The sequence below is a fragment of the Salarias fasciatus genome, chromosome 1, assembly GCF_902148845.1.
Source record: "Salarias fasciatus chromosome 1, fSalaFa1.1, whole genome shotgun sequence".
In the NCBI taxonomy this organism is placed as follows: domain Eukaryota; kingdom Metazoa; phylum Chordata; class Actinopteri; order Blenniiformes; family Blenniidae; genus Salarias; species Salarias fasciatus.
The window spans coordinates 33,904,573-33,916,655 of NC_043745.1; the positions used below are offsets into that span (position 1 = coordinate 33,904,573).

The window sequence follows — 12,083 nt, forward strand, 5'->3', positions numbered from 1 at the left end:
GATTGGCTGTGCTGGGTTTCAAATCGCCATCTTAGATGGGTCAAATCACCATTTGCTTAGTAACCCTAAGCAAGATGGCGGAGATCGAATCCTGCCTACAGCACCTTTAAAGGACCTGTATCATGCTTTTTTTTTAGCTCGCCCAAACCCTATTATTGGCATTAACATGTTAATAGTTTATTTTTGGCGCTAAGGAAAAGTCATTTTGTGTTAAATAAAAGATTTTCGGAGTTAAACCTGAAACCCGGAAGAGAAAACGCTCCGTTTCACTGAAGATCCCTCTCCCCCTGTGGACTTTGACTGACAGATAATTCAACCAATCAGCGCTTCAATATGTCATGCATTAGCTTCTCTAAGGGTTAGCTTTTGCTCTTTAGCTTTAGCTTCTGTACACACAAACACACGCGAAAACATCTTTTCCTGTTAGAAACTCACCAAGCGCAGACCCTTCAGACTCTTGCTCTTACTTGATTGTGCTTTCAGACAATGGTTAAGTTTATATCTGTAATCGGAGATATAAAAAGCAGCAACGCTGATTGCCGAGGCCTACGGGGGGGGGGGGGGGGGGGGAGGGGGGGGGGGGGGGGGGGGGGGGGGGTGGGGGGGGGGGGGGGCCCTCCTCCTCCTCCTCCTCCTCCTCAGTGTGAAAATGCGAATCAGCTGCGTGCTGGTCAGAGAAGAGTGCGCCTGTTGTCTGCGGGGGTGGGGTGGGAGACGAATGGTGGGGAGGAGTTCAACTTTGTGACGTACTTAGGTTTAAGAATTTCAAACGAGCTGTTTTCTACCCGAAGGGAGGGGCTGCTGTAAAGAGCAGCAGACTGAAAGAGATTACTCAGACTGCGTGGATGAAATAACATTTTGGGGTGGTTTGAAAGGGAACTCAACTTTGTGGCATGCTAAAAACCTTCAAAAAAATAGATTTTGCATGATATAGGTCCTTTAAAAAAACAAAACAAAAAAAACCCCGAAAGATTATATAGATATTTTAGAATGTGCCATGCAAATAATACAAACTTTTAAAAGATTCTCTTAATGTGTACTGTTTGACGTCGCTGTCTCGTTAAAGCACTGCCAGGTGCCGTGTCCTTATTTTCCCCCGTAACACAAAGGCACAACAAACGCACAATACACTCCAGTGCGGAGGGGTTGGCACACTTATGCCGTCTTCTAGACATCTCATTTCTACCCCCCTCAGTTTTCTACTGTGTCACCCAAAAACAGCACCTGGCACCACCAGGAGGTCATCCATCAACACAGACAGCCCACGGTGCAGGTGTGTGTGTTTGTTTAGCCTCTGTGAAAACACAAGTATTGGCCATAATGGGGAATCGATGCGGAGCAAAGTGGAAAACGGCTGTGTGCGGCTGTGAGGAGCCTCTCTGTGAACGTCCTGCACTGATGAAGGCAGGCAAAGAATGAAGATTTTGAAATGTCACTTTGAAGCATCTGTTTTCATTTTGTGACAATCTGAGGAAAAAAGTCATTATAGCGCCGTGGTATGAATGTTCAAGCCCTCTAAGCGGTGTTGTATTAAGAAGGACATATTTTTATCCACGTTACTGAGGTCAGTATAGTTTTACTGGTACACAAAAATTTCATGCGCTAAATATCGCTCATTATTCTCGAAAAAACGGGTGTCAAACATAAGGCACGTGGACCAGAATCAGCCCACAAGAGGCTCCAATGCGGCATAGTGGCAGAGTAGTGAGGCCTGAGCTGAGATGTCAGTGATGCTACCATGAAGGATTGCTACTTCTTTACAAAGCAAAATTTACTGTAGCCTTAAAGCCATGTTGTCAGGCGAGTTTGTAAAACATTCATAATGGAACAGCTAGAGGAGAGGGGGTTTCCATACTGCATTGTAATTTGCACCAGAAGGCATCAGCAAAATTAACTATTTGTTGAGATTCTAGAAATTTTTAGTAGCAATTGTTTGATTTTGCAAAAATATTGAGATGTTCATGGTGTTTTACTCTGTGCCACAACAAAGGAAACGTTTCTGTACGTTACAAGGTTATTATGGCACTATTGTGGTGATGTAGTTTCGCCCTCAAGATGAAATTGTGCCGTATGTGACCCCTGGTCTAAAATGTCTTTGACGCCTCTGCGGTAAACTATTGTACAAAAAACACAAATGCAACAATCTTTGGATCTTATGATGAAAACCCCATTTCTAAACCCATGCCTGGAGAAAACTCCTGCCTACACAGGGAGAACATGCAGAGTCCACACAGAAAACGCGCTAAGCCACTTCACTGGATTTAGTTTTCCACGGCCTTTAACATTTCCTGTTCGCAGAGTTTCCTTTATGTGGATAAAAGTCTGTATCTGTTGGTTTAAAAGCTCTCAGGTCAGAAACGGAAAACATTCTGATCATGCTGTTTCTGTGAGAAACATTTGTTCCTGCTCTTTAGAGGACAAACTGCTCTCAGCGGCGTGCTGGATGAGAAAATGTAGTTTATTTATGTTGTGGCCTTTACATTGCTGCTGTGAGCATTACATACAAAACGGGGTCTATTAAAGAGAACGCAAGTGCATGCGAAAGGTTTGCAATTCCACCCAAGGCTGGCTTTTGTCCTTGTCGACGAAGGCTGAAAGAATCTGAGTGAGAAACACGGAGGAGGTTAAGAGATAGCAGCGTGATGAAAATCACAAGGAAAAACTGCAATTTATCTGGCGTATTTGTTCAATAATTGTTTTTGATGTTTTTCTGGATGAAAGACTGGGATTGCTGTGTGCGTGCTGATTGCGGAGACGCACTCAGACCTAAACACGTGTCGGAAAAGGCCGCTGGATTGATGTTGTTTTCTCCAAAGTTGCGAAGCTACATATTTTCTGTCGCCTCTGGTTATCACTTTTATGGATTCTTGTCTGGTTCGACTTTGAAGAATGCATTGTTTTGCTGTTGATAGCCTTGATTTTAAAGTCAAAACATGATACAATCTGTTGGGAATTAAGTGTTACAAAGAACGGGCTGTTCCTCAGTAATTTCTATGAGAGTCCGCAGAGTTTGTTAATGAGAAACAGTTATGAAACGGATATTATCAAGAAACAGGCTGTAATTTCTGCTTAAGGTTGTTGTGAATGTTAAAGGTCGGGCTTTTGGGCGGTTGTTTTGCATCACACTCTGTACATGGATGTGGATGCATGATGTAAATACGTGTTTCAATTAGACCAGAAGCCAGCACTTTAGGTTCTGGAGGGTCTCACTCCGATAAGGTTTACGTTCTTTAAACGGCCTGATTTATTGAGTCGCTTGATGTCTGGTTCTTGACCAAGCAAATTCAGGTTTGTTGACTCTGAAAGAAGGCCAGAAGTCGGTGTAATGGGCAGCACTCACCTCACAGGAAGATGTTTCCAGTTTGAGGATCTTTTTGTAGGTTTAGCTTGTTTCTTATACCTGTGCATGCACTGGGTTTTTCCTTCCAACAGTTCAAAAACTAATATTCTTATGATTTATTCTCCTGCAATGTTTGTGTGCAAAGTGAATTTAAAATTTTAAGGATGGGCAAATAAAATCATGAGAATTGTGTCAGCGTTACGTTGAGCCTGAAGTTACTGAGTTGGGAAGTGAAACGTCAACCTTGAGATTAACTTCATGATGCAAACTGCTTCATGTTTCAGCAACATCTCTAATTAGTATTTAAAACAAATTGTTGAAGATTGTTACAAAGGCTTCAGTTGTCTCCTGATACACACACATTGTGTTGCGGTGCCATTTGTTAAAATACTTGATATATTAACTGTTTTCTGTTTTCTGGGGGTTTTCCATTTTTTATGCTAGTCAACTGGTTTTAAAAGTGAATTTCAAGATGAAAAAAATTAAAGCATTTATGACCAGAGAATCGATTGCACGTGCAAATGTAACCTAGTTTGGAAAAACAGAATCACAAATGTGCTTGAACAGGTTGATTTTGCGGAGTTGTGTGACTGTGCTGCTCAAGCCGCCGCCGCCTCCTCCGTCTGGCTGCTTCACACTCCAGAGAGGAGGCAGCGCTTTGTCTGCGCCATCGATGGCTGTTGGCCTCTTGGAGGAGATCGTTGGCGATCGATGCTGAGCAGCGTGTTTCCCTGACCCAGCCTAACTGATGTGGAGCGCCGACTCTGATCTCCCACTAAAAGCTGCTCCCAAAGGCCTCGGCAGCATATGTCTGTCTGTTTCAGTGTGAATAAGGACTAAAATCATTTGGTATAAACTTTGTGCAACCTGGCCATCCAATCAGCTGATTAAAACACTGAGTTTCCTCAGTTGTTATGTTTTGTTTGACCAAACGAGACGTTGTCAGTAATTCTACTGAGGCAGACATTAATCACCTCAAATGAGGCCTGACATATTAACCAGTCATGAAAGTCGTCACGATTTAAACAGTTGTCATCAACAGTCAGTGGAAACAAACCAGTACGCTCACACACTCACTGTTATTTATGTGTTTAAGCTTGTGAACTTTTGCACATCTCGTTCAGGGTTTTTTAAAAAAGCTGGACAAATAGAGCTTCATACTTGGCGAAAAAAGGTCAATGTCTTAAGCGTATCCAATTTATTTCCAGGTTTTGCAACAATTCTGCATTTTGAAACTGTACATAAATTCCCAGTGACCTCAATGTAATCAGATTACTAACTGTACGACTACTGATAAATAATATGTTGGTTTGTCACGTGTGCCTCCAGTTCCACCTGCAGCATGTCAGAAGTGCACTGTATATGATGTGTCGATTCTGGTCACATTTCTTTGATTTGCATGCTTTTGACATGCATTTTTGTAGGACAAGATGTTTTCCTGTCCCAAGGCATGTCTGCATGTCAGAGTCCGTGGTCAAGATTGTGAATGGGTTGAAAGTGTGAAGCGCTTGAAGCTGCTGAAGTGGCCGTATGTACTCTACGCAAACAAAATCTGTTATCTTGAGGTTTCATGTGGTTTTTTTTTGTCCAAACATTTCATACTGTACGAGAAGCTGAAGTGTAAAACTCCAACTCCTGAGAGGAAATACAACAAAATAGTGAAACCACGGTGGCGTTCATCTCCATACAATAGCCCTCCCACTTCAAGTTTCTGACCAGTCACATCACAGGTTGTCAGACAACATGGGGAAAGAAAAGTTTTGTCCTGATGATGCATTGAGAACAAGTACTAGACTTTCAGTGAAGTGAAACCCAGTGCGACCAGATCTGCTATGAAACCTGAGGTGACTTCTGACAGAAAGAGAAGCCTGCTGAGCTCCGAGCCGCTTCTGTGATTCAGAAACTTCACCGCCATGTCCATTTTTCACACTCTTCATCTGCTCTGGAACTCTGCCACTTTTTCCTCGACACATTGTTATTTGCATTCGGAGCCGTGTGAGACGTTTCAGACTTTGGTTTAATTATTTGCTTTTCTGAACTTTCCTTTACCAGAGTTTGTCGGGAGAACCAGAAAGTCGACTTCAGGTGCCTGTTTCTTTCATCTCGAGGTGTTTTCAGCGATATCCAGATGTCGAAACGATGACTGATGAGTAAAGGGCTCTTTGATAAAAACTCCCTGCATTTTCCCTGCTCCTGCACTAATTAGAAAATGTGTTTTCAGTCCTTTCGCATTTCCTAGAGGATTCATTTGAGTACGCGTGTAAGGAGATGACAGTATAATTGTTTCAGATGGTTCCCTCTTTTAATATACGTGATTTCACGTGGAGTTTGGCTTTTTTAATGCAGCTCCCATTCACCCTGGTTGGACGGAGTGTATTTTAGTCTTACTCTGTGAAAACACGTTCTAAATGAAATGTTTTGATTGTGCAGATGCTTTTGTCTCCGTGCTTCTGTGGCTGTTTGAGAAGTATGACAAAACATTTCAGAAGTTCATGTTTTCAGAGTTACTCTTTGATTTTTTTTTTTTTTATTTCGCCTTCATTCCCTGTTTGTCTGCGAAGAATAAAGCATAAATCTAGGTGTATCACTCCATCAAGACTCTGGAAGATCTATCACGGTGGCAATAAAAAGCAGTAGAAATTCCTGTGGATTAATGGAGATGGAGTTGTTTGATGGTAATTATGTTTTCCCCCCAGCTTTTCTCTGTCTGCTGCTGGTGGAGATGATTCGCTCAGGGTTGCAGTGTGTGCGTCGCGCGCGCGCGTGTGGTGTACATGGATGCGTGATCTAGTATATGAGCTAGGGGACTTGAGAGACGGCGCTCTCATTTAAGGTTAGACTGGAATTTATGATCCTGAGATGCGACAAGAGCTAATTTAGAGCAGCGGGAATGAAACCTATAGACCGGGGAGCCATGATTCTTTCATTTCCAGCTTTGGAGAGCACACACACGCACACCACACACTCTCTCTTTCTACCTCACACACACATACATTTGAGTTGGACGGCGGTGGATGGTATTTTTAATCTATCTGTATTGAGTCAGCGTGTTTTGATTGAATTTGTATTCAGTTTCTATTAGGTTTTGTTCCAATTGTGGAATGAAAAATAGAGGAGAGCACTCACATATTTTTTCTTTCACTTACCATTATGAATCAAACCATTTTTATTCAACAAATGCGCTTATTGGACTCTATACTCAGGGTTTTATTCAATTTCCCTCTTGGCTTGCATCATAACCTTCTGCTTTAACCGGCCACGGCGGGGCACAGTATAAAGCCAAGGCTTCAACCAATAGTGTTAAAACAAATACTCTCCTGTCGGTCAAACTCAAATATCATGGATGGACACAGACATTTCACTTGTTAATCTACAAAATACTCCTGGAATGTGTGTTAGTGATGGGCGATACGACTCAGAATATGTCTGATATATCTGAATATATTATGTAATTGGTTTCTTTCAAGTTCTCCAGTATTGCTTCAAAGAAGACTGCAGACCCGTCCCGGATGGCGATTGATCAGTGCGAGGGGGCGGAGTCTCGCCTGCTGGATTTAAATCACACTGCAGTGGGAGTTAAAACCGTGCCCACTGTGAAGATGCTGGCGTGATTAATGGGAACCAAATCATATTGAAGATGTCTGAGAGAATCTAATGTGAGGCCGGAGCTGAAGAAAATGATCGATGTTGGAAGAGTACAGTCATATTTTCTTGGTCTCAGTTTGCTCTGGATTCCCACAGGTGTTTTTCCTGATTTCCTTAAATCGGCTCTCAAGCTGGTTACCACTCAGTAGGATATGTCCAAATAAACGAATGTTGTGACATTCTGACCTAATACGCTACATTACATCTATTTTATGTGTTTGGATTTGTTTTAAGTGTTTTTTCCCTTCTGTAGTAGTCCTTAATAAAGTTGCTCTGAAGCCGAAGTTAAACAATTTAGAAGAAAAATATTAAAACAGATCAGGTGCAGGTCCTTAAAAAAACAAGCTGGTAGGAAGAATGAAGAAAGGAAGGACAATGGAATAAAGTCAGCCAGAGTCCTAAAAACAGAGTCCAGGAGAGGAAAGAGAAATGTGGAGAGTGAAGCGAGGGTGATGAAGGCCAGACCCTTTCGCTGAGTGCTCAGTCGGCTGGAATAAAGTAGTAAGTCAGTTTCTTGATGGCGGAGGGGAACCGGGACAAATCACCTCGACAGAGGAGAGCGAAAAGGGCAGCGAGGAAGTTGAAAGATGAGGGGAAGAGAATTGTAATAGGTGTTCTTCTCCATTTAGTTCAGGTTCCTGCCCCCCCCCCCCCCAGCTGCCTGGCGTCTGCAGAGATGGACGGTGGTCTGTTGGGTCAAGCTGAGCCGTCAGCTGTGGTTCTAACCTCTGTGACTGTTTGAATTGAGGGTATTTTCCCCTCCAATTACCTGACTTTCTCCCCGGTCCTGATCTGCGCTCGGGGGTGAGGTTGCTGGCAGCCACCGAGGGACTTGATGCTTCACGTTGAAATATTTTGGGAGCATGCTCCTTCTGCTCCTCCTGGCTGAGGCGAGCCCTGCTTGGTCAGAATGCAAGGCTGCTCTGCCTTGAAGGAGAGAAGTTCTGCACAACATAAATAAAATATGCCGTGTGAAGGATTTGTTGGATGCAAATAAGTATAAACATAACGGCTTTAAGGTTTGTGTCGACCTTCGTGTGGTCAAAAAAATAAAAATCTAATTTTCTTGTTAAGCGCATTGGTTTGAGAAACTTTAAATCTCATAGATGGTTCCACAGTTTGTAGTCAGTCAAATATCTTTGAAAAAGTTAAATTCACAAATAGATTTTCGGCTTTGCTGAGAATAATAGAGAACAGCGTGTTTAAAGAATTCGTTTGTGGCTCCTGCTCATTGACAAACTGGACCAAAAGGGAAAATCACGGCACTGTTTTTTTTTTCAGAACAGTATAAATGAACTGAATCTCCAAAGTTAGTGATTTTTCATCAACTCTTCAAAAAATGTACAGAGTTTTTTAGTTTTGCTTGTTTGTTTCCAACTCCAAATCACTATTTTGAAATAACTGGTCACTTAGAAAAATATAAGAAATTGACACAAATTCCAAAAAATTGGGTTGGTTTGAATGACGCGAAATCCCTCTCTAACCAACTTCAGCTCAGAAATGTTACGATCTGCTGCATTCGTTGGATATAGACCTAATTATTTTTTCCTCTTAAAGTGAAGATTTACGTGTAAGTTGCACCTCATTGTCTTTACGACACAATGATCTAGACTGCAGTGTGATATAAAGCTTAATTTGGGTTCGTTGGGGGGAGCTGACAGCAGACTACATGTGGCCCTGTCTCCATTCTGAGAGCCTGAGAATGTCATTATTAACCATTACAATGTACAGATCAAGTTTAATTAGTCCATTAATGCTGTAATTGAGTTTGGAAATTATAAATATAATAATTTGACTAAGCTCATAGGGTTAGTAACAGTAATGATTTCCCGTTCTCTCTGACTTTGGTTCTTTGGTTCACTCCTTGATTTCCATCGCCCCTTGTCTCTTTCAGGCGGCCTCCCGTACGAGTTCAAGGTGGTGATCGCCGGGAACCACGAGCTGACCTTCGATAAGGACTTTATGGCCGAGCTGGTCAAGCAGGATTACTACCGATTCCCTTCGGTCTCCAAACTCAAACCAGAGGACTTTGACAATGTCCAGTCGCTCCTCACAAACTGTGTGTACCTGCAGGACTCGGACGTCACCATAAAGGGATTCCGGATATACGGGACGCCTTGGTAAGTCTTTCCCCGTCCTGTACGTGTTTTGTGTGTCTTCCGCGTGGAGCCGCAGGCCGGGCTGTTTGTGTGGGTGAGTCCTCTGCCGATGCCTGGCTGTGCTCCAGCTCCCCGCCCTGCGGTGGCTCCGCACTCTTCACGTGCAGGGTGCTATTCCCAGCTCGCACATTCCTTTATGAGCTCAGGACCCTCGCCTGCTCCCTCGGCTTATGTTACACCTGTGTTTGACACAGGGTTAAGTGATACGCGTGGTACCGGGACACTCTGTCAATGGGCTCTCAGGTGTGGAAGAAACGCTGGGGGGAGGAGGAGGGAGGCGGAAGCTGCATGCCTTTAACACAGAGGCAGGTGGCAGCTTTTTTAACCTGACAAGTGGTTGAGCAGAGAGGCCGTGATGGGAAACTCTCCAGAGATGGCTGCTCTGCCATCAGTTGTTTTTTTTTTTTTTTTTTTTAGCATTTTAATGGAAAACATCTATACTCCACTGTTTCCTGGGATTACAAATAGTAACTAGTTGCATAATAAATGTAAATAAGAGTTAATAATAGGTACTTACGTGAAATTATGTAAATATTCTTGTAATTACTCTTTTCAATGCAGCATTTGTTTCTCCCTTTGTAAGTATTTGCGACGCGTGAATGCATTCTGCATTGAATACCAGGTCTCCATGCCTTTCATTGCTTTCCAGTCTCCAAAATTATATGACAGTGTTGTTATGGCTTGAGTTGAACTGTCTAGACAGCATGAAGAAAAAGGTGTCTGGAGCCACACGTGTAAATTTCGCCTTCAAACCGTGATGAGCTTTTGAGATGCTGTTAATACCAAAACTGTAGCTGAAGATGGAACAATGAATCCAAACTACTCGAATTGACAACATATTTTTGTTCAACTATGGAAGCGTTCTTTAATTGGGCTGCAGAAAACCCACTACCTTCTTTTGGATTCCGAATAATCAGTTGAAAATTGTAGTAAAAGATGGTAGTGAATCCTTTGGAGCGTTCTCATCTTTACTCTCTGTAGAAGAGGTATGACAGACTCGGCGTAACTGAGCTCCATAAAGAGCAGCGTTCAGAACAGCTCGGTGGCCAAATAGCAAGCAGCTCTCATTCGGGGGGATGGATATTCCCAGTATTCAATTGATGTACATTATTTTCCCATTAGCTTTGCTGAAATGCACCAGTTGATAATATTCTGAAAACAATGCTATGATGCATCCTTAATTACTTATTTCACTTTTACACATTTCTCTGAAGGGGAATTTATCTCAGAATGGGGAGAGAGCCGAACACAAATAAAGATAGAATTGAGCATTGAAACAATGTGCTCAAATAAATCGGATCCCATCATCCGGGAGCAAATGGAGTCATCTCCAGCTTGTTGGTCATCGATGTTTAAATCTTTATCATCCACCTGCAATTCATCATCTGCTGACATGCCCACTGTAACGCATAAATATCTTGAATCTTACTGTTTCAAGATTAAATTAAAGACTAAATACTCTGACATACACCGGAAATTAAGAATATTATAGCTGCTCTAATAAATTACTAAATAATTTGTCATTCCAGCTTCCTGTATTTATTTTAGGTCCTGATATGTTAAATTTTGGTTAAATTGTTGAATATTTAACCATTTTCTGAAGCTGTTTAGTGTTTGTTAAGCAAACTAAGAGGTTGGTTCTAAAGAAATTTACTTAAAAGGTTGAGTTATGTGAAGTGAAACACCTGTAGTTCGATGATCAATCACCTCTTTTAAAATTTCAAACAACTTATAAATGAATAACAGAGGAAATAGCAGAATTGACGTCTTCATTATCTTCAGAAATCAATGTTAGAAATGCAGTGAAATAATTCTACGCCTGTACACCTGCTGCATGTCGTGTAGTGTGATTATTCCATTTCCCTCACGGTGTTAAAAGGCAGCATTTCTAGGTTTTCAAATTATTTATTTTTCATTTTTTGTCATTTCCCAATTGAAAAGTAAAAATATTCATTCAGGTGAAAAGTCTGAAGTGGTTGCTTCAGCAGCGATCACTTTTCCCGACAAGGTTTCACAAATGATCTCTTCCTCAATAAATTCTCTCCCGTGTGATCGTGTGTGAATACATTGAAATTCCAGCTGCCAACTCGGTTTGATTGCCAGTTTTTAACTGGGTTGATTCCTTCCACAATTTTAACTTTTCTCATAAATCTTAGCTAAACTTGCCATTTTTTTCTTAATTATTTCTCCATAAATAATGATTAGTTCATACTTTTTCATTTAGTATTTAATGAAATCAGCCGTGGGTCCATTTCTTCACCTGAGGTAACCTCGGACTGTCTGGGAGGAGTATTGAGCCTGGAATAGCTCTTTAGTCTGCAGCTTGTTGCCTGCTCTTTGCTCCATTATATCCACTCTAAAGAAACCTCCGCAGTCGGAGCTGACCTGCAGCCTCTCAGTGTTTGAACAGTCCTGCGGTCTGACCTCCACTCGCCTCCTCTGCAGTTTGTGCGGATCGTGGCGGGGAAGTGGAAGCGCCCCTCCGTCCCGCTGCGACTCTCTCTGCTGTGTGTGCTCGGCGGACCCAAAATAACTGTTTAGGTCACACCTTCATCCTCCAGCAGCAGCTATAATTAGCAGGTTTGTAGGCCGGCTTCAGAGGCGGTGGCGGCGGCGGCGGCGGGGAGAGAGGCCGGGGCAGATCCCAGCATTCCTCAGACATCACAGCAGCAGGAAGAGGAGATTACACTCTGTTTTCCTTCCATCCGTCCTCTTTTCCATCCTTCTGTTTGAGAGAGAGGAAGGATGCTCTCCCCTCCTCCCTCCCTGGTGGGTGTTTAGTGTGAGGGCTGGTAAGTGTCTGTTGTGACAGCTGGGGGTCTCGTGAGAGGCAGAGTCGACAGCTTGGCCGCCCCCCCCCCCCCCCCCCCCCCCCCCCCCCCCGCCTCCACAGACGCACAGACACACACACTCCAGCCACCTCCTCCTCGTCTTCCTCA

At 42.8% G+C, this 12,083-nt stretch overlaps 1 protein-coding gene across 2 annotated transcripts in view; it reads left to right on the forward strand.

Annotated features, from left to right (window-relative positions):
* mpped2a (metallophosphoesterase domain containing 2a) overlaps positions 1-12,083 on the forward strand; it is a 79,654-nt gene that overhangs the window by 30,989 nt on the left and 36,582 nt on the right. For both annotated transcript variants that reach the window (XM_030095753.1, XM_030095760.1), the window contains exon 5: positions 8,880-9,105. In XM_030095753.1, coding sequence (XP_029951613.1) covers positions 8,880-9,105 — 226 coding nt within the window. The remainder of the gene's footprint in view (positions 1-8,879; positions 9,106-12,083) is intronic.